Source organism: Strix aluco, chromosome 1 (assembly GCF_031877795.1).
Source record: "Strix aluco isolate bStrAlu1 chromosome 1, bStrAlu1.hap1, whole genome shotgun sequence".
In the NCBI taxonomy this organism is placed as follows: Eukaryota; Metazoa; Chordata; class Aves; order Strigiformes; family Strigidae; genus Strix; species Strix aluco.
Window position 1 is genome coordinate 24452884 of NC_133931.1, and position 21968 is coordinate 24474851.

At 45.2% G+C, this 21968-nt stretch overlaps 2 protein-coding genes across 2 annotated transcripts in view; one reads left to right on the forward strand and one right to left on the reverse strand.

Moving 5' to 3' along the window:
- The window catches only part of STK3 (serine/threonine kinase 3), a 170734-nt gene extending 149603 nt beyond the window's left edge, over nt 1-21131 (forward strand). Inside the window, exon 12 of the mRNA XM_074815135.1 lies at nt 21025-21131. Coding sequence (XP_074671236.1) covers nt 21025-21058 — 34 coding nt within the window. The 3' untranslated portion in view covers nt 21059-21131. The remainder of the gene's footprint in view (nt 1-21024) is intronic.
- Nucleotides 2415-5074, reverse strand: KCNS2 (potassium voltage-gated channel modifier subfamily S member 2). The gene is made up of 2 exons (XM_074815003.1): nt 5031-5074; nt 2415-4215 (listed from the first exon to the last, which is right to left on the reverse strand). The coding sequence occupies exon 2, from the start codon at nt 4176-4178 to the stop codon at nt 2745-2747; it is 1434 nt and encodes a 477-aa protein (XP_074671104.1). The 5' UTR covers nt 4179-4215; nt 5031-5074; the 3' UTR covers nt 2415-2744.
- Nucleotides 21132-21968: the final 837 nt, after the last annotated feature.

Below are 21968 nucleotides of genomic sequence, written 5' to 3' on the forward strand. Positions count from 1 at the left end.
AATAAAAGTCATAATTCCTTGGGGTATTTCATTTTCTTTAGTAAAATGCAATTTGGACATGTTCCATTCAATATTTGCAGAAATGACAGAGCATCAGCCCTATGAATAATAATAAATCTAGAACATAAGATAAGCTATAGGTTATTGAAATGATGTGTTGCAAATTTTGGATCCAACCTTTGCAATGCTAAACTAGCAACAGCTGAGGAAATTTGTGACTCTTTGGCAAGTTTACAGGTCTCTTCAAGTAACTGCCCTGAAAGTCATTGGTTTTCAACTCTGTGAATCTACTGCTTGTGAAACTGAGACAAAACCACTGCTTGAAGCTGGATTCTCTGAAGGCTCCCAGCCAACAGACCTAGTGAGAACTTGCAATGTCCTTGACATCAGTGGGAGAGTTTGCCACCCTTGCAGCATGTAACCCAACTGGAGTGTATGCGCTGTGCAACCCCACCTCTTCCTTCCCTTATTTCTTTCATCGTATTTCAATCCAACAGGCAACCTAGTGCTATGCCATGTTTTGGGTGGGTGTTTGTAGGTGTATGATAGTTTACACACATGCAATATGAACCAGGAAAAAGACTATTGAATTTATGCCTGTGACCCAGCAGAGAACTTGAACCAGCCCTCCAGAAATGAAAACCTTAGCAAAATGTTTCAAGTTTGGCCCCCTAATTCAGGGTATCTAGGTCTACTTTCAGGGCCATGTATATGGCTCTTCAGTTTTCAGGGACAGCAAGCAATTTCTTGCCTATTGACTTTATAACTTGTGCAGGCTATGTAGAAATCTCCAAGCATTTTATCTGGTAAGGTTAGAAAGGACTCGTCTCCCTCTCACTTGATGGCCTAAATCAACTACTAACTGACGTGAGGGTGTTCAAAGGAAATAGTGTGTGTCGGGTAAATTATTTCACGCTGTGTATTCTGTGATCACTGGGCAAACAGGAATCTGATCCTGGGTGCTCAGCTTTCTGGTTTTAGGTGTAGTTGATATAGCAACAACAACAAAAGATCCAGATCAGACAACAACCTCTAGTAGCCTAAAAAAAGGGAATTACCTATTCACACCATATTTGCTTTAGTCAGGCCACTCCTTGTGCTATGCAAGCAGGCTTCCAAACATGACAATTTCAGCTTTAGTATGTTAATTACTCTTCGAACTAGTTTGAATTTATTTTCTGAACCTCTCTAGTCTTCACAAGTAAAACAAAAAAAAAATTAAAATAATAATTGGAACATTATATGTGATAAATGGGGTGGAAAAGCAGTAGGATCTGAACAGAAATGCTGTTCTGCCCACTGAGTGCCAGTAGTTTGTTTTATAGCACAGATCCCTAGAAGTATAGAGGGAAACAGTGGCTTCTGCCTGTTGGCTACAAGTATTTGATTTCTGTACAATTGTGTAAGGTAAGAGACTGAGCACTGAAAAAATAAGTTTGTGCAGATTCATGATTACTGTTGAAAACCCAGATGATCTGCTCTCTCACATTTTTTTTTTTTAAAAAAAAAGTACAGGCCAGCCCTTGAAAGGATTTAAATCAACTACGTCACAGAAGTAGGTAGGAGGATCTGCCCACAGTGAGTGCAGCATTAAGCTCTTTTTCTTTATTTGTTCCTTTCTTAGGGAAAATGTGACTTATAGGTTTTTTTTTTTTTTTTCCTTAGAGTTTCCTTGGCAGAAAGCTTAATGGAATTGTCTGCCATCAACACCTGCTTTCAAGCTTTCCTGATAAAATTAGATTTTATATCTCAGCATCACATATGGCATCTTTATAATTAGTCTTTTTGCAGTATATGAATGTCAGTTCCTAAAATGCTGCCTGTACTGTTCATGTGGGGATATTTTGCTTCATTAAACAAATCCGCGTTTTTCATTGGAGCTTCTAATTGTTGAAAACCCACAGTTTTGTGTGTCTGATCTCAGAATCATTTTGACGGACTGAAATATGACATATCTTCAGCTTCACTGGAACCGAGCTGCGTGCAGATCACTTCTGGAATGGGAACCTGAGATGTCTTCATGGGCCTCCATACCTAGAGTCACTTGTGGAAATGTAGTCTTTGAATATGTAGTTATCTGAAAATGAGGGGTGGGCTTTTTCAGAGGGCTCAGTATTGACCTAATCTTGGAAGCAGAGGTAGGTCTATGCTTAGGAGCTTCTGAAGAATATTACCATACGTAACATTTCAGAACAAGAACACCCAGTTTTTAACACAAACTTCATTGAAACCTGAAGCTCAGAGGTGTTTTCAGACATGTGACGATCAGAATTACCAGTCAGAAATATGGGAAAGAGTGTTCCCATGTCAGTGATTCACGGGTGATTGTTTTAAACTGTTGTAAAATGCACGGGAAGTCCTACTCTAGTACAGATACCAGTATAGGTGATAGGTGATTTTTTTCATTACTCGTGTCACAGCTGAGAATTTTTATTTCACTTGGGTACGTTCATTTCTCTGCTCAGATGAGGAAATGCACAAAGTAACAGATCATCACTATACCACTAGCACTAATGTAATGGAAGTGGTAACATTTGTATGGAAAAGTCAGCATTTAGTACCGATGCAACAGGATGAAAATGTGCAAACTGTCAACTTGTAATAGAAATGTCTTTAGTATCTCAAGTGCAAAGTTAGTGCAGTGTCAGCAACACTATTCTCTAGGAAAAAAGAAGACAAATAGGAAAACATTTATAATCATAGCTCTTGATATCTCTCATGCAAACTGCTGTCAAACTTGTACACTAATGCAGTGAATCATTCAGGCTCAGCTCACTGGGGGTGCTCCTGCTCATATTGGTAAGACTGGCCATTAGGGATTTAACTTTATAAGCATAGTAGTCCCTTAAGTTGACTGACGGAACTTCTTTCATGCCATCACCAAAATCACAGCTTCTCATGGCACTCTCTAACTGCTTCTGACGCCTATAAAAGTGGGAGAATTTGTTGAAGATCAGTGTAATGGGAAGCACTACCACTAGGATACCAGCTAGGATGCATGCAGATGCCGTCAACTTGCCAGCAGTGCTCCCTGGCACAACATCCCCGTAGCCAACTGTGGTCATGCTAACGGTAGCCCACCACCAACAAGCAGGGATGGTGGCTAACCCCTCATTCTCTTCTTTCTCAATGGTGTAAGCCACTACTGAGAAAATGGAGATGCCAACAGAGAGGTAAAGTAAAAGAAGCCCCACCTCTCTGTAGCTATACTTCAGGGTGGCTCCAAGAGACCTGAGACCTGTGGAGTGTCTAGCAAGCTTTAAGATGCGAAAGATCCTCATGAGTCTCAGCACTTGTGCAACCCTGCCTAAATTTGCTAAAGTCGGACTGCTTTCCACCACCAAGTTGACAATTAAGGTAATATAAAATGGAAGGATAGACATTAGGTCAATTAAATTCAGGGCATGCTTGAAAAATTTTAAAAAGTCAGGAGCTACTGCAAATCTCGCCACCAGTTCAAAAGTGAACCATGCAATACCAAAATGTTCCACGATTTCAAAGCGAGGGTCTTCCTCGGGGTTCCCGTTGCTGTCAACAATCTGAAAGTCCGGGAGGCTGTTCAGGCACATAGTCACGATGGAGCCCAGCACCACTACTATTGAAAGGACACTGAAGATTCGGCTTAAGACTGAGTACCCAGGATTATCCAAAGCGAGCCAGAGCTGCCTCCTGATGTTTCCAAAGGGCTGTTTGTCAAATTTAGAGGCATCATTGTAGAATGCCAAAATCTCATCAAATGAAGATGTGGTACTTTCCTGGTCACTTTGTTCCTCCCATTTCTCTTGGTCTGGCTCCATTTTCCTCCCATGGTAGCTGTAACTGCAGCAGGAGTCTATAAAGAATTCATTGATTCCCCAGTATTCAATCTCTTGGCTGAAAGAAAACACGCAGAGTTCGCCCATCACATGGAGCTTGCCGGTGTTATAAAAATGTAGCACATAAGGAAAGAGCTCGGGGTTCCTGTCAAAATAAAATTCATTCTTGGTGTCATCATAGTCGTCGCAGAGCTCCAGTATTGACTCCTTTGAGTGGCAGCTCAGCAGTTTGCCCAGCCTGGTCTCAGGGAACCTTAATAATGTGTTGGATCTCATCTTTTTCTTAAAGCCTCCAACGTTGATGCTGATCTCATTGTCTTCAAAATTTGCTTCAGATAAAGCCTTCAGGCTCTGCCCTGTCATAGTGAGCTCCTTCCAAAGGTGTATTGGGAATGAAAACCTAGGATGCAATTGCACAGAAAATCGGCAGAATGAGCAAATGTACAGCATGTTCACCTATTGATGCTTGCTTTCTTTTCTTTCTTTCTTTCTTTCTTTCTTTCTTTCTTTCTTTCTTTCTTTCTTTCTTTCTTTCTTTCTTTCTTCCTTCCTTTCTTCCTTTCTTCCTTTCCTTTCCTTTCCTTTCCTTTCCTTTCCTTTCCTTTCCTTTCCTTTCCTTTCCTTTCCTTTCCTTTCCTTTCCTTTCCTTTCCTTTCCTTTCCTTTCCTTTCCTTTCCTTTCCTTTCCTTTCCTTTCCTTTCCTTTCCTTTCCTTTCCTTTCCTTTCCTTTCCTTCTTTCTCTCTTCCCTCTTTTCCCCCTTTTCTCCCTTTTCCCGTTTCCCCCTTTTTGCCTCTTTCTTTCTGTCACCTCCCGCTGAAGACACTGAGGGCGGCTCCTTTGTTCCGGCCGCAGGCTCCTGTCCCTCCCCGTACCCTTCACCTGGGCTGCGGCTGTCGCTCCTCCGACCCCCCCCCCCGCCCCCCTCCATTACTCACGGCCTTTCTGCGACCGGGTCCGCGCGGACCTTTCCCTCCCTCCCTCCCGCCGCCCCCCGGCCCCGCCAGACGAGGACACCCCCGGCTGCCGCCGCCCGGGTTCCCGCTCTCCCCCGCGCCGCTCGCCCGGCCGCGCCTCAGGGGCCGGCGCCCTGCGCCGCCGCCCCCGCCCGGGGCTCCGCTCTGCCCCGGGGGCGCCACCGCCCAGCGCCCCGCTCGAGCCCCCGCCGCGGGGGAGCCGCCCCGCTCCGCTCCGCGCCCCGCTGCGCCCGCCCCTACCTGCTCTCAGCGGCCGCGGCCCCCCGCCGGCGCGCCCTGCTGCCCCCGGCCCCGGCCCGCCATCGCCGCCGCCCGCGGGGGCCGCCAGGGCTCGCCTCGCTGCCGCTGCCGGTAGGGGTGCTGGTGTCGGTGGGGGTGCCGGTGCCCGTGGGGGTGTCGGTGTCGGTGGGGGTGCCCGTGGGGGTGCCGGTGCCGCTGTGGGTGCCGGTGTGGGTGCCGGTGGCGGGGAGGGCGGCCCCGCCGGCCGCGCGGTGCTGAAGGGACAGCGGCCGCGCGCCACCCCCCTCAGCGGCGGGAGGCGGCGGCACGCGCGCTCGTCATGGCGACGACCCCCCGCGGCTGCCGCCCGCCCCCGCCGCTCCCACCTTCCCCCCGACCCGACCCCGCCGGCCCGATCGGGGCTGCGGTCGCCGGACGGCGGCGCGGAGCCGGGGCGGGCGGGTGGGCGGCCGGCGGGGGGGGCTGGCGGCCGCGCTGCCCGGCTGAGGAGGGGCGGCCCGGCGGAGCCGGTGTGCCGGCGGTGCCTCCGCTCGCTCGCTCTCGCTCCTGCCCCCGCGCACCGGCGCCGCGCGGGGACGGCAGCGGCGCCGCAAACTCGGGTTTCCTCCCCCCCCGCGATCCTGCCTCACGCCGGCTCCGAGCGGCGCAACTTCCCGAGGGGGGACGCCCACCCACGCCCGCCGTGGCTCTGGGCACCCGCGGACCCTCTCCCGAGGGGGAGACGCCGAGGGGGGACACGCCCACCCCGGCCACAAACCCCCTCGGCGCTCTGGCCCCTCACCCTGCCGGCGGGCGCCGCGGGAGCCCGGGCAGCGGCCGGGGGAGAGGGGTGCGGGGTGGTGCCGCTGCCCCCCCCCCGCCTTCCACGGCACGAGCGGGCCCTGCCGCGGCCACCCACGCTGCCCCCACGCAGTGTCCCTGGGGGGCCTGAAAATACGAAAGAAGGGGGCAATTCGGTGTGAGGAAAGCGAGGTGAGGCTGCCCGCCGTCCCCTCAGATGCCGGCTAGGAACCCCCGACCTCCCCACGCAACCTTGCCCGGCCATTTCGGGAGGAATAATCCTGCCAGCCTGCACCTGGGGCGGGGCGCCTGACCTCCCTGCGCTGCTGCTCTGGGCGGGGGCATGTGGAAGAATGTCTAGTTACGTGGTCACCCATGGCAGCGTGGCTGCCCACGCTGGCGGCGGCTGTGGGGAAATCTCCCTCCTCTTGCTGAGCCCGGCGTGAGGCCGAGTTTCCCCGGGGAGAAGCCCGAGGCTGGCAGCTGTGGGACGCGGTGGCCGCCCCTGCGAGCAGCAGCGGGCTGCGCACCTGAGCACCGACGCTCCGAGGAGGACGGTGCTTTGAACCGGGCTAACCCGCCCTGTCTCCTGCCAGCCGCCCCGTGACCACCTTCTCGCTCGTGATCCCACGCATCCCACGCAGTCCGGCTCCTGGAAATGCATTGCTGTCAATGCTGTGCAGGATTAGGGGGTGCAGGGGGACCCAGCCTCCTCGCTTGCGTTCCCCAGCCCTGGCAGGGTCCCGAGCGCTCCAGCCCTAGGCATCGCCCTCGGCTTGTTCCTCAAACCCTTGGAGGGGGACAGAGGTTGTACATCTCACCTCCAGCAGCACATGAGCCCTGGTCACAAGGACCCCCCCCCCCCCCCCCCCCGGTATGAAAGAACAGCCCTATAAGAGCCCAGGTAACTGAGTACAGACACGGAGTCGGGCAAGTAAGTCCTGGTGCCTGCCAGTGGCCGGGTTGCCAAGAGCCTGCTCAGCCTTCCTACCTGGGGTGTTGTGATGACCCCACCACGTCCCACCAATGCTGGTGCACTGTGTGACCGGAGCCCCCACGCCTCTGAGGACACTCCCACAGCAGTGTGCATGGACCCATAGCACCCACAGCCCCCCAGGGATGCTTCAGAAGATCCGTGCTTCAGGGATGCTACAGATGCTGCCCCTGCTTGCCTTTTCTTGGGTGGTGCTTGCTCCTGCTTTGCTCTCCTGCTGGTGAGTGCCTCCCGCCTCCCTTTCCCGCTACGGTCCTCCGGCGTGTCCCTCCCTTAGCTGCAGATGCCCTGGGTTGGGTCCCAGCGTGCTTCACTGCATGTCCAGTGGCATCTCACGGGAAGTTGAACCCACACTGAATTATGTGCACCAGGCTGCCCTCCTGGCCAGGGAAAGTGCTGCTGCCTTTCTATTCAGTCCCCCCAGCTCTTCTCCTCCTGGGAAGGGGCACACAGGAGGCAGAGACTGCACGTAACAGGGAGGAGGCTTCGCAAATGCAGTGGTAACCTGCACTTTTCCCTGTAACAACGGCTTCTCATCTCCAGAGAGGCAGCTCTCCTGCTTCCCAGCAGCAGCATAGTTGTTAGGTTAGCTTGTGACAGCCCCCTCCTCTCAGGGCTTTGCTGGTGAACCACTCACTGGGGAGCTCTAATTACACTGGCTTTTAATGCTCGGGGCAAGGGATGGCAGGACACAGGGCTGGGAACCACCACGTTGGGATTTCCGAGTTGGATGCCCCCACCATGTTCCCCAGGGCTTGGATAGATCACAAAACTTCTCTGCTGTAATTTCCCACTTACTGTTAGGAGAACAAAAATAACTCATATTCCTTAGTGACGTTGCAAGGAATAGCGAGTTGCTGCTGGTGGTGCATTCAAGTGATGTCTGTGTGTTTTCACCAGCTCTGCGCTATCCTAGGTATCTAGTGAGGGCTTTAAATATACTGAAACATCTTCAGCAAATTTGTAAAAAATGTATTTTTCATTACTTTCCTTTCTTATTCTTAAATTAGGTATTTTTTCCCTAATGCTGCTATGGAGGAAACCACGTGAAGATAATGTTTAGAGGATTTTCAAGCTTTTATATATTGTTCTCTCCTTCTAAGCCACTTGACTAAGAAAAAAGATTATAGGCAGCCTCATACTCATTCATCCATCTCTGTTCTTTATCTACCCTGGAAAAAAACACTGGTCACTTTTCTAACCTCTGTTTTCTCATTAAAAGGCACAGTGAAGTAATATAACTGCGTAAGGATACAACTGCCCCTAGTCTAATATAACTGCTCCTGTAATTAGGGCTAATTGGCTCAGCCGGAGCATTTTTCTAATAAGGCTAAAATGCTTCCAGCACCCACGATAGTAATCCAAAATCCATCTGAATGTTTCTGCAAGGCATGCACTCTGCTCCACAGCCACACAAGCAGGTCTGTTGCTGACCTAGTGTTTCTGCCTTTCCAGCAGTATTACAGGATGAATTGCTGTGGATGTGCCATCACTGGTGGAATCCAAGGCAAAAGATCTGCTTTGGTATGTCAAAAGGAATCATGTATGTCATTTTGGCACAAAGTGAGCTTGTGATGTGTCAGATAAGAGCAAATTTTGGGATGCACTAATAATAAATCAAATAAATATAAACCAACACTTTGTCTCCACTGACTTGTGGACACTTCTTGGACAAGGGAGAATGCAAGAGGAGTGCTGAGGTGGGGCTGGGAGTTTAAGGAAGCATGGAAGAATTGGCTGTTGGAGTGGGGAGATAAGTGGGTGACTCGTATCACCTTAGGGCAATATTACAAAAGCTCAACTAACTTTGGGTCTGCTGGTTATAGTTGTTGACTCTCAGACTGTGTGAGAAAGACAGGGCTTGTTTTATTGGTACATGTGTACCGTGTTATTTAAGGAACATAAGAAGGTGCCAGCACTGTGTAAAAACAGGTTATATACAGGTGCCTGTCAGGGCTGATCTGGGTCCGGAGACAAACCAACTGCAGTGTGTTTGACTATACACCCTGCTTTGGGCTTGTGGTACCTGAACTGTGAGGGAATGTGGACATTATTGCCTTGCTAGTGACTGTCTCGGTGTAGGAAGCTGCCGCCTAAGAAGCCATGTCCTTCAACAACATCTTCAATATGAAATATTGAATAGGGTCTAAAGGAAGATATGGGACCTAAGTCAGTGGTTTTATCAACACTTCCACTGTATGGTGGATAGATTCACTTTGGACTTGACACAGTCATCTATTAGGCTGAAGGTGGAACTTCACTCTGAACTTGATGCTTACTGGAAGGTCAATCTCTGGCCCTGGAGCCAGATTCAAATGTACATTCTTGTTGACCATTTCCTTTTGCTCCAGATAGATTGGAAAATCCTGGAGTCTTCATGTGTTAGTTTAAGATCAATAGCTATGATCTCTTTTTCTTTGCAAAATCTCACAGGCAGCTGGGAGCAAAGCTGAGACCCTTTCATGATGGCATTCCTACTGCCACAACTATTGACTGTGGCCAGTTGGTGAATATGTTTAAAAGAAATAAAAATAGTTTTGCACATAATGCTCATTTAAATATTGGAAAAGGACTGTTGCAGAATATTGCCAAATCTAAAAGAAAGAGTAAGTTGAACACGGATTTAAACAAATTCATAAATGCTACATCCCTCTCTAGATATTTATCCAAATAGATCATCTGAGTACAGCCTGAATTTGACAGAACCCCTGACTGAGACAGAATATTGCAGAGGAGGGACCCTTCTAAACACTCTGTGTTCTTACCCCCTCATGTCAGCAAGGTAGCCGTTCTCATGATGCTTGGTTGCTGGCAGTCTATGGCTGGCTTTTCCTAACTGGTATAACAAAAGATGAAATTAGCCCCACTGCATGATCTTTCAGCTGTTTTCAAACCTCCCATAACAACAGGCAGAAAAGAAGTGCCATTTGTTTATGAATCTGCTCATTCTGTAAGTGCCCTGACTGACATGCCTGCTTTTCTTAGGAGGCAAAAGCTTTGCACAAGCTCCTGTGACATTTGCAGTATAAAACTGGGGAGGGAGGAGACTCAAACGCTTTGCTAAGCTAGAAGTATACAAGGCAGTGATAGCAATGTCTGAAAACAGACCTCCACTGTGATGGAGTGGAACTCCAGTGGAGCACAGAAAGGCCATCTGGCAGCTAAAGAAACTGAACCATGTACTGACCATGAACTGAACATTTCATTTTGGCTGACAGCACCTCAACAGAGTGACAAATACTGATCTTTTGTGGTGCACTGATTGCATGAGCAACGAAGTTTCACTGTGAAGACTCTGCAGCATTATGACTTTTGTTGTGAGCTGACCTGATTAGTCACTGTTGTGCCTGTTCCACCTGATTCTTGACTATGAAGGACACATGATAATATTTGCTTTTGCAAGCCCTCTGGGGAGCATTGTCTTTCTTAATTAAATCACCATATCCCAGAATCATGGAGTGCAAGGCAAAAAAGGATCATGAGATAATTGAGACTTTCTTTTAGTATAGATTGCAGAATATCAACCTTCTGTCTCCTACTGAAAACTAATGTCTGGGATGGGTTAAATGAACCACACCTACAGACCCCAATGGCAATATATTAGAGGAGGCTGCAGTGACTATGTTTACATGAGCATTTTACTTGGGATCGGGATTGTGTTTTTGAAGTGACCCTCTTGATCAGCTCCACTACCTTGATTTTGTTTACGTTGAGTCTGAGAACTATATGTCCTTTGGATGAAAACAACACAAAAGCTGAGTAAGGAGTAAGCATTGCCAGTAGCAATAAGCAACAGGAAAGAAGGGGTTTCAGAATCGCACTTTTGGATGTAAGATGGGGACCTAATGCAGTTCAGTGGTCACTTTCCCAGCGGCACTGGTGCATGGAGATGGGGAGAAAGAGGATCTTGCTTGGATCCAGGTTATAGCTATTAGTTTTAAATTGTGACTGAAAAACCTAGTTCTCTGCTGTCAGTCAGCTGACTTGGAACATTTGAAGGCTATTTCACTTGCATTTGGAACCTACCCATGTGTTTCTTTCCTTACACTTCTCACGCTTCTGTGTATCTAGAAAACAAAGCCATGGGAAATCCAGCTACAGCATAGCTCCTCTGGGCAGATCCCCAGATTTGATATATTGTCAGTTGATTTGCTCTCACTGAGAATATGCCTCATGCTTAGATGGTGCAGTCTGTTTTGTCTCCATTTTTCTCCTGTGCACTTTTAAAAAAAATGGGTAAATGCTACTTGCTCTATGCAAGTGAGAAAAAACTCACACAAAGCTAATCTGGGCCCCTTATTCTAAAAAGAATAATTGAGATAAATTCTTATTTCCATAGGTATATTTATTTGTGACATAGGAATCTCCATCTTAAATAAAAAAAGCCAAGTTGAACACAAGCAGGAAGACCAGTCCCTACTTGGAAACATTTTACTCAAAAAGCATGAATATGAGAAAACCCCTCCTAACTCACATCTATTTCAATCTGTGAGGAAAACTGATTTTAATTATGAAACCAGCATGCAGAAGGGCAGGAGAAGCCTCTCAAATTAGGTGACCCAAGTTCACAGGCTGTGCTAACTTCCTGGAGCAACAAGGGCCATATAATACTTTACACAGGTTTGTAAGCTTCAGTTCAGGATTGTTCAGTGTTGCAATGGTGGGCCAGCTGCAATGTTGTGACCATTGCCTGACATGTGGATCAGTATTATCTCCTTCTTTCTTGTCAATTGCTGACTCTTTTGGGGGAGTTTGGAGTTAGGAGACCCTTAGGTAATCCTGGGTTTCAAATAAACGGTAACAACACTAAAATTGTAACAGCCAGAAGAGACTGCTTCTGCTGCCAAACACAATTTCTTAACCCAGTGACTCCCCTCCCAACTCTTTGGACAGTTTTCTGATGGGTGTCTGATTCTTCTCATCCATATAGTCACATCATACAGCATATACCCTGCCATGAGACCTGCTCCACCACCCTTCACACCCTGTCAGCACAGACCTCAGCAGCACACTCTTTGTTCTGCCTGGCCTGCCTCAGGTGCAACCTAAGAGTGCTCTGCAGAAGGGTCCAGCCAGGCAGCCTGGCCTTGCCTTTTGTTGCCCAGCCTCATCACTAGGCATATTGGCAAAGACAGACTGATAATTTCATGGCTGTCATCCACACAGAGTGAGGCTAGTCTGCAGTGGGCCGGGTAGAGCTTAGAATCATAAGCATCTTAAAAAAAAAAAAAAAAAATAGGGGAGCATAAGAGAATGTTACACTTCGTCTGTCCAAAATATATTTATTTTACAACTGAAAAGCTTAACGCCCAGCTAGATCAATAAATGAGATAAAACACATAAGCAAAGGAAATGGAAAGCGGGCATACTGGCAACATTCCCTGCACCTCCCAGAGGTGTTTCTGCAGGGACAGATCAGGAGATGCACTATCTGCTTTCCATGCCTGAGTTGCCGCTGCCACCCCTCACTGGTTGCCCAAACAACTGGATGTTGCAACATCTGGTGTCTGCAGCCATATTCTAGCTTGAGAGAAAGCTCTACTGGATCTTTGGCTGAGGTCGTAGAGATTTGAGTGGAAAGGTTTCAGGGAGATAACATAAGTACTAAGACCCAGCTCTGACCATAGAGGACACTCAGGAGCTCCAGCCCTTTCTCCCTCTCAATACTTGTGCAGCTCAGCACAGATTCAGAAGCCACTGGTTCCTGCCTCCTAAACATAGGTCTCAGTTTCTTAAATATGAAATACCAGCATTGTCTGTTCTTTATGAAGCCACCCAACATCAGATCCTAGCTTCATATTTCTTGTGAAGGATTTAGCTATTGCACTGGGGGCTCCAGTGTTCACAGTTCTTCAGTCTCCACTTTATTTGTACCAGTTGCTCCACCAAGAGAAGAGCAAAGTTTGCCTATGAAGTCATCCTGAATGTGAAGCAGCTTAAGGGTCTTGGATGACTGAAGAAATAGCAGCATGGTCCTCAAAAGGAATGGTCCCAAACTGGAAGCACGGGTACTCACTGCCCAGTATCACCAAAAGGGAACGAGTGAAAGGCACATCACACCTAGACAGTTTCCTGAAGCTTCCCAAAACAGGTGCTGTGAATACTCTCTCCCAGTTTGTGTGGACCACTCACCATTGCTTCATAAACCACCATGTGCAGAGTTTGCCAGCTGGAAATTTAAGGTAAATCTATCTCTCCTTGAGATGTTTGTAGCAAATACTGTGTTCAGTTACTGTTGAATTACTCGAGTGTGTCCAGAGAAGGGCAATGAAGCTGGTGAAGGGTCTGGAGCACATGTCGTATGAGGAGTCGCTGAGGGAACTGGGGTTGTTTAGTCTGGAGAAGAGGAGGCTGAGGGGAGACCTCATCGCCCTCTACAACTACCTGAAAGGAGGTTGCAGAGAGCTGGGGATGAGTCTCTTCAACCAAGTAACAAGTGACAGGACAAGAGGTAATGGCCTCAAGTTGCGCCAGGGAAGGTTTAGACTGGATATTAGGAAGCATTTCTTTACAGAACGGGTTGTTAGGCGTTGGAATGGGCTGCCCAGGGAGGTGGTGGAGTCCCCATCCCTGGAGGTGTTTAAGAGTCGGGTTGACATAGCGCTTAGGGATATGGTGTAGTTGGGAACTGTCAGTGTTAGGTTAATGGTTGGACTGGATGATCTTCAAGGTCCTTTCCAACCTAGATGATTCTGTGATTCTGTGAAATAGCCTGGAAGGGCATGAGAGATACATGACCATTACATGCTGCCAACAAAATATGTTTCTGTAATGGTATCACCTCCAGCAACTTCTCCTTGTTTTGGTAACAAACTAAAGAATGAAGAGAAAGAAAGATTTTGTGCCACATGGAGCCTTACTGTGATTGCTATAGTTTTGGGGTTTTTTAAATTCTGCTTAGTGGAAAACAGACAGTCTACTTTAATCATTTATTCTTTAAAAACTGTCTGCAAAGCAAAAGGAATTTAAAAACTGTTTCATAGTCTGCATAATGCTTGTGTCCCATTTTTCAAATGGGAGAGCACCCCCCACCCCTTTAAAAATACTGTTTGAAGGAACAGTCCATCTCTTGAGTCATTAACTGTAACTTTGCAATGGTAGTACCTTTCCTGAAATGCATCTCAAAAGCAGTTTGGGCTGTCATTTATCCTGAAGGTTGGACTTGCCTATCTGAGGGTTTGATTCTTACATGCCTCCAAATATATTCTGGTTGTTAAGAGATATCTCACCAGTGGATGAAGGATCAAGAAACTATTTCCTTTGGATTTGATTCAGTTTGATATTTTGGGATTATATTTAAAACAAGAACAAGCCAATTAAAAAAAAAAAAAAGGATCACTAAATAAGATTCTAATTAATGTTTCCCACTGCTATCGTGGAACAAAAGGTTTTAAAGTTTCTGAAACATGTTAGGACATCTGTGCTCAGTTTCTATACACAATGCAGAAAGTCCAAAACATCATGAGAAACCTTATTCTGAAGGGATGCCAGTCCAGATCCATGCTCTGAAGAGCTTCATATGGTTCAGATCAGTTTATAAAAATGCCTCTGAACTGTTTTATCCTTAGCTAACATGATTTTAACTTCAAATTTTTTAACCTCAATTCAACAAAGCACTTAACGACACGCTTAATTATAACCACCTCTGGTTTTCAGAATCATGCTCTTCTTTGCTCTCCTGGAGTTTGTTATTCCTATAATAAATAGTAAGAGGAAATAATGAAGGAATTTTTTTCAAGAGCCTTTACTATGGAATTAAGAGAATATAGCAGTAGTTTAAACTTCACTATTCGGCTTGCTGACTGATTCATTTAGTATGAATTCGAGTGAGGGCCAGCATGTTGTGAGCACAGGAAAACCTGAATTCCGTTTTGTTTTTCTTTTCAAACTGCTGCTTTGTGGACCAGTTCTGAACTTTGCTGCAGTTGGAATATTACATTAACCAGCTGCTGATCAAAGACTTCACTGAATCTAGGTCAGGTCTAATTTGTGAAGCTCGCAGAGTTAGTCACTATGGCAGCTTTCTGAAAGGTACAGACAGAGAATCCATGAGCTGTGGGAACAGAATTACGGGGCTTCTTCTCACCATCAGTTTTAATGCAATTTGTTTTATTTCCTTTTCCAGGAGTTCCTTTTTCTCAGAGGTCCTAGTAACAGAGATTAAATGTGACAGCCACATCTGTTTTAGGAAATTCTTATGGAGATATCAGATTGGTAGCTGGCTCAAGTGATGTTAAAAGTGAATGCTTCTGGTCTGAGCAGGTGGTCTATCAACAGTATGAAAAACCTGTAGCCTTTTATAGTGACTTTCATCTCAGGATCTCAAAGTGCTCTATAAATATCAGTTGATCAAGCCTTACAACATCCCTGTGAGGTGATCACTTTGTAATTGAAGGGAGTGGGTTTTATGGCTCAGAAGTTTGCCACTGGCTGTGAAATCCTATTTGCAACTCACAAAATTTGCTGCAAGTACAGCAGATGTATTGCTGCTGTGTCTGGAAATAAGAGCTGTTTGAGATGTAGTGGTGCTTGTGCCACTGGTACACAGGTTCTTCTTCCCTTCTGATTTGCTCCACTGTCCCCTGTTCTCCCGTCCTCATTTCCTGGTGCCCCCTGCCAAGTGCACACACTAACCACACTTTCCTTTGGATATCCACCTTGTGCCATATTTTCCAGATAGAGCTTGACATAGATGCATGCTTTGCAGATTGTTTCTCTGCAGTTCCTAGGACAAAATGTGTGCTAAGGTGTACTTCAGCCGGTTTTCTCCCAGATGTAGCAGTGGAGAAAACTGCAGTGCTCTCCGGTCTCAGTATTGTTGGGGTAGATTTAAAGGGTTAACTTAGCATCACAGAGACCACGTCAATAGGCAGAGAATGCCTGACTGAGCAATGTCCTGCCTTGTAAAGCAGTGCCGTCTGCCCTACAGATGGGCTGGAGCATAAGGTTCACCAAGGGCATGTTTGCTTCAGTGAATATTACTTTTGTATTTCACAAGAAACCATGAACAGGCTTATTTCAGAGCCCAGTCATAACATGACAAATATTATCTGTGTGTATGCATCCACGTATATGTGTGTAGGCACTGCTTATATGGTAACCACCAACACTTCTTCTTTAGGACAGGACTTGGGTACAAAATTAATCTTTTCTGTGGTTTGTTTTGTTTATTTGTTTCTATAGATGTAGAGGTTATTTATGTTGAGCACACTTTGACTTGCAACGAACATACTTAAAATTCAGCCATATTCTAGCTCTAATTGTGACCTCATGGGACATAGCCATTTGGGCCCTCCAAAGACAGTGTTACTTCCTTCAGTAAAATTTGTGATGGGGGGGGTATGGGGGAAGATCAGTATTTCCAGATGAAAATACACCCAGTTTCTTGGATAAAGACATGAGTCTTTATTGCCTGTGTGATAACACTCAGGTTATAAATATCAGCTTTTGACAATGTCAACACACAATCCCTGATGCTGGCTGGTAAATCCCGGTTTGTTTTTTTAAACATTCTGTAAAATATGGTTGCCATCCAAGGCTGAAAGGAGAGTCCCTGCCAGTGTTAGTCTGGAACTTGTACTGCATTTTATACTTCTTAGTATAGTATTAGGTTGAATATATAATAAGGTTGAAAATACCAACTCTATCCCCAGTCAATAATTGCAGCACAAAGAAACCTTAAATGCAAAGATATTTGAGGTTTTTATGGTATTACACCAGAGAACTTAACATCAGATTTTCAAGTGGTTATAATTTTTAAATTTGCTTTGTAAAGGACTTTACCTTCCCTTCTCCGTAACAGTCAGCACATCTGGATCTCCACCCTGATTGTGACCTCTGGATATTGCCATAATAGAAACACTAAATAAATGTAATTATTGATAAAAAGTGGGCAGGTTATTTCTTCCCTTGATCTGTAGTTTAGAAGATTTCCATGGACATGGTTTGTTCCTAGTCTACAGCTACCAATAGATCAATACAATGACCAGTGTGTGAGGATAGTGTCTCTAAATTAAAAAAGCTGAGGATTCTTTTCAATAACTGAACCAAAGTGACTGAGTTCAGCTTTCAGTTAATTTTCATTTTGGCTGTATCATGACATACTACAGATTTCTTAGCAAAAAGTATTGAATGATCAGATGGAACCAAAAACAACCTAGCAGAAACTCGAAATTTTGTTGGGGGAGAGGAAGCAATCAGGAAGTTTACTACTGTAAAAGTTTGTTCTGTACCCTAAAGAGGGGAGCAAGGAGAATAGTTTCTCAAAGATTAAAATGTGTAATAGCAGGCAAACCTTTGTACACTCAGAGCATCCAGTTCTTGACACAGCAAACAGTAACCTAGAAACATATGTGGTGAGCAATAACACTCATAAATCTTAAGAGATTATGTGTTCCTAATGTGAGACTTCAGACTGATCTATTTTGTTAAGTGCCAAACTTCAGCATGATTCAATCAAGTTTTGCTTAATCTGAATTTATTTACTCTTTGTGATGATGATTCATTGAACATGTCTGTGGTCCAGTCTGTTGAACTAATTTATCAGGCATTTTGATGGACTGGTGATTTGTCTTCTCTGAACATTTCATGGTTTATTTATTTATATCATCTGGATTGTGTAGAACAAGAACTGCAGTTCTGCTAAGAATTAAACATTCCTCAATGATTCCTTTAGTAACAGGAAACACTCTCTAGATAGGTATTCTTCTTGTGATGTAGCCAAATAACTAAGCCAGGAAAACTTCTCTTATCTACAGATCAAATTCCCCTAAATAAATTACTGTGTTAACATGGTTAGATTTTTATTAGAGGCACAACCTGGCAAAGATGGAGGGATGTGGTGAGGTTTCTCTGTGCAGGACACAGGGGTTTTCCTGGAGGCTGGTATAGGTCGTCCCAAGAAGAAATAAGACACAAGGGGTTTGCTTGCATAGCCCAGTTATCATGCCAGTACTGTGCTGTGGGACATTCTCACACTAGCTGTTCTCTGGCTCTTATGGATAATGATAGTATGAGACAGGTCAGGCTGAACTTCAGCATAAGTTGGTAACTTATATACATTCCCAGAACTGTACTTGAATTGCCGTTCTCTACTGAAATCCGTGTCACTATGATGACACTGTTGTGGCTACTTGTTAAAGCTAACTTCAGAACAGATACAAGCAGCTGGTATGCCTACCTTCAATGCAGGTGCATTGCTTTGGCCTTCTCTCTTCCAAGGGAATATATCTCATCAAGTGATTTTCAGACAGACTTCCAACTCTACCTGCGAAGGAATTAAAGAATAAACACATGGAAGAGGCAAACTATTTCCCAGAGTGGAAGGTGCTGATTTTCCATGGATGCAGAGTAAGGGTCCTCACTTTTCCAAAGGGATGCAGTCTGCAAGGTCTGGGCTCCTCAGTACAAGACATATAGACATAACTAAAGTGAGTCCAGTGAAGGGCCATGGAGATGTTTAAGGGACTGGAGCATCTGACATATGAGGAGTGGCGGTAAGAGCTAGGGCTGTTCAGCCTGGAGAAGAGAAGGCTCCAGAGGATCTCAGTAATGTGTATAAAATATCTGACTGGGTGAAGAGGTGCAAAGAAGATGGAGCCAGTGGTGCCCAGCAACAGGACTAAAGGCAAAGGGAACAAACTGAAACACAGGAAATTTCACTAAAACATAAGAAAAAATCTTCTACAATGGAAGGGTAGTCAAACACTGGCACAGACTGCCCAGAGAGGTGGTGGACTCTCCAACCCTGGAGATATTCAAAACCTGGTTAAACACAATCATGGGCAACATGACCCTGCTTTGGGCAGGGGATTGACAAAGGGTTCGCCAGAGGTGCCTGCCAGACTCAGCCATTCCATCAGATTAAATTAAAAAATCTCAAGTGTTTGTTAGTGCAGCTTTTCCTGACAATTGACAGTGGTGGGCAGAGTATTTCAATGTACCAAGTAGATGTTAACCCTCTTGACTCTTAGGCACATGGTGTTCTTCTTATGAGCAGCCAAACAGTGGATATAAATTAAGATCAAGCACCATTAATGGAGCAACAGTACTAGAACTAGTGTACTAGTGGTAGTAAATGTGTGCACAGGTATGTAGCATGAATATCAATTGAGGTTGTAAGAAGAATAGGGAAGTGATTCAAGTACCAATTAGATGTGCTTTATTTGCTGCCATTCAGGGACTGGTGTTCCTGCCATACTACTGAGCTTGATCAGTGGCATCAGATTTTGGTCCCTTTGCTTATTGTTGCTGTTTCGTGGGCTACATCAGCCCTGAACTTGGCTCAAAGCCTCCTTAAGAGTTGTCTCATTTAGGAATTTTGCCTAGTCATTAGAAAGAAAGAAACTGTAAAAATCTGATGTTACGTGGATTTATGCCATAAATCACTGGAGCTGTAATGATCAGGCAGAAATGTGTCCTTTTTTCCTCTGATACTTTCTTCTGGCCTCCCAATGTACTGCCTTGCTTTGTAGGTTAGCTAGCCCTAAATAAAAACCCGATCAGTTTGTATCTGAGGACAGTGAAATACATCTGAGATATCCCAAACACATTTGGCATGTTTAAACACATCCTTTCAGCTTGTCTTCTTTCACACAGCTTCTGAGTGATGTTAATAATAATATCATTTATTTTGGATGATTGATTCTGTGATTCTTGCTTCTACATCCCAAATGCAATAATTCCAGTCTTGGCTTCTTTTCTTCTTCAGGGAAATGCATTAAACTTCAGTTATTCTAGATATTTAGAACTGGAAGACGAAGACCCATTTGTATACAGGTCTAAAGTTATTAAACAACTAGAGGTATTTCAGATCTAATTGTTTTATTAATGCCTCTCTGTTGACTTTGATTGAGGTAAGAGATTTACATTGCCAAGAAGAAGAAATGAATGGGGTCTTTATGTATAGACATATGTATTAGATCATTTGTGAATTTTTAATATGGGAAACCAGCCATACTTAAATGATAAAAAGTATTTGTATAACACCACTGTTTCTTGCTGGTGTTACTTATCTGAAAATAACTCTACAGGAGTCAGTGTAATTGGAAGTATATAAAACCTGTGGAAGATCAGAATGGAGATCTCTGCTTTCAGTCTTATTTTAGATTCAGAAATCAGCACGGGCACTATGCACAGTTTCAGGAAGAAGGTACTTAGCTTTCCTATCCAATTAGAGATCCACAGTGGGTTATTTGTCCCTAAGATCTATGGAGACAAACGTAGCCAACCAACCCCCTTTTAACAATATGGCTTTATTTTTTTGTATCTGGGGGATAGCTGGTATGCTGGTATACCTATAAAATTAACCAGACCTGACGGAAAGAAGCTGGAGTGACAGAAGGAGATGGCAATTTGTTTCAAGAAAAGAAGATGTACCACTGTTTTTCTGTGTCTGAAGATATGCAAATGCAAAAACCATCTGACGATAACAGTGTATTAGCAGCTCTGCCAGCGTCTCTCCACTCACCCGCTGAACCGTGCTGAGGATACAAAAGTTCCAGTTCTGCTGTTTACCCAGCTGTGTATCAGCTGGTTCCATATGAGGAATTTGTCTTTCCAGTTTGCTTTTGTAAAAGCCCAAGAAATTACTTGAAACAGTAAAAAAAATAAATTCATAGGAAAAGAGCATAGTAATTGCCAAGCCAGACTAAGGAATGCCAGAACTAAAATTGCCATAATTCAGGTCCGTTGTGTGCATTATCTTCCAATTTCTAATTGCGTGACCACAGAGTGGTGGGTTTTTTGCTTTTTCTTTTTTTCCTTCCTGCAGAGGATGGACCTGCTGTGGGATGAATCATGGTTACCTCATTGCAGAAACTGTGGAATTTGGAGAGTGATGGCAGAGGATTTCAAGATAGGAAAGGATTGTACTGTGGTTTGGGAAGCTGAGTGTTGTCCTGGTATTGGATTTTGTTGCTATTATGGATTTTGTTGTTATTCTCCTGAACATCATTCCTATGTAATGCTGGACTAGTTACTTAACTCAAAACTTTTCACAGATGGTAACTGATTTTCTGGAAACCCTGACAACTGGAATCTGATATGGGATGTGCTGAATACTCACTATTATGGGAACTGTGCTTTGAAGATATTTAGATGCCGAAAAAAACTGTTCTTAAACATGTCAAATGAGAAACCGAAGTCTATGGTTTCTTTTGGCAATTTTGACTCAATGACCCTGAGTAAACATAGAAGGTAATACTTCCTTCTCATTTTCAGGAGCCTTGGGAAGAAAAATTGTCAGTGTTTGTAGAACAGCAGGATCCTGCAGAGGAGAAGACCATAAAATTCCTTTTTTGGGAATAAGAAGCTGTGTTTCAACACTGTGTCAGATGATAGGTGCCATACCTAGAATAAGAGGGTAAGATTATTCAAATATTGATGCCGCTATTTTTGTGTAGTGAATTAGCAAAGAACCATAGCAAAGGCTTTTAAAGTTCATTTAATCTACTCCCCTGCCTGAAAGCAGGATCAGCTACACCTAATATATTCCTGTTAGATACTTCTTTAAGCTCCAGTGACAGAATTTTCACAATTGCATGATTTTCCACCGCTTTATTTTCCTTACCATGACAAAGTCTTTCCCAGTAGCTAGCTGAAATCTCCTCTTTGCTGCACTGCTTGCCCAGTCCTCAGGGGAGAGGGAGGAAGGTTCATCTGTGGAGCTGCCTTATAGTGCACACGTAAAGGGTGCAGAACTGAGATTATCCCTTTATTTCCAAAGAGATTTAAAAATTGCCCCAGACCAATGGTCTGCAACACCACAGGCTGGGGGGGTTGACTGCCTGGAGAGCAGCTTGGCAGAAGAGGACCTGGTGGTCCTGGTGGACAGTAGGCTGGCCATGAGCCAGCAACATGCCCTTGCAGTAGAGAAGGCTAACAGCCTGCAAGGATGCATTAGGTAGAGTGTTGCCAGCACATTGAGGGAGGTGACTATTCCCTTCTGCTCAGCATGGGTGAGACACGTCTGGAGTGCTGGGTCCAGCATTAGACTTCCCAGTACAAGAGAGATATGGATATAATGAAGCTGGTCCAGTGAAGGGCCATTAGGATACCTAAGGGACTCAAGCGTCTGACATATGAGAACAGGCTGTGAGAGCTGGGGCTGTTCAACCTAGAGAAGGAGTCTCATCAATGTGTATAAATACCTGAGGGAGGGAGGT

Bases quoted from the DNA above. Each gene is read 5' to 3' on its own strand.
- KCNS2 (XM_074815003.1), bottom strand. From the start codon at position 4,178: ATGACAGGGCAGAGCCTGAAGGCTTTATCTGAAGCAAATTTTGAAGAC.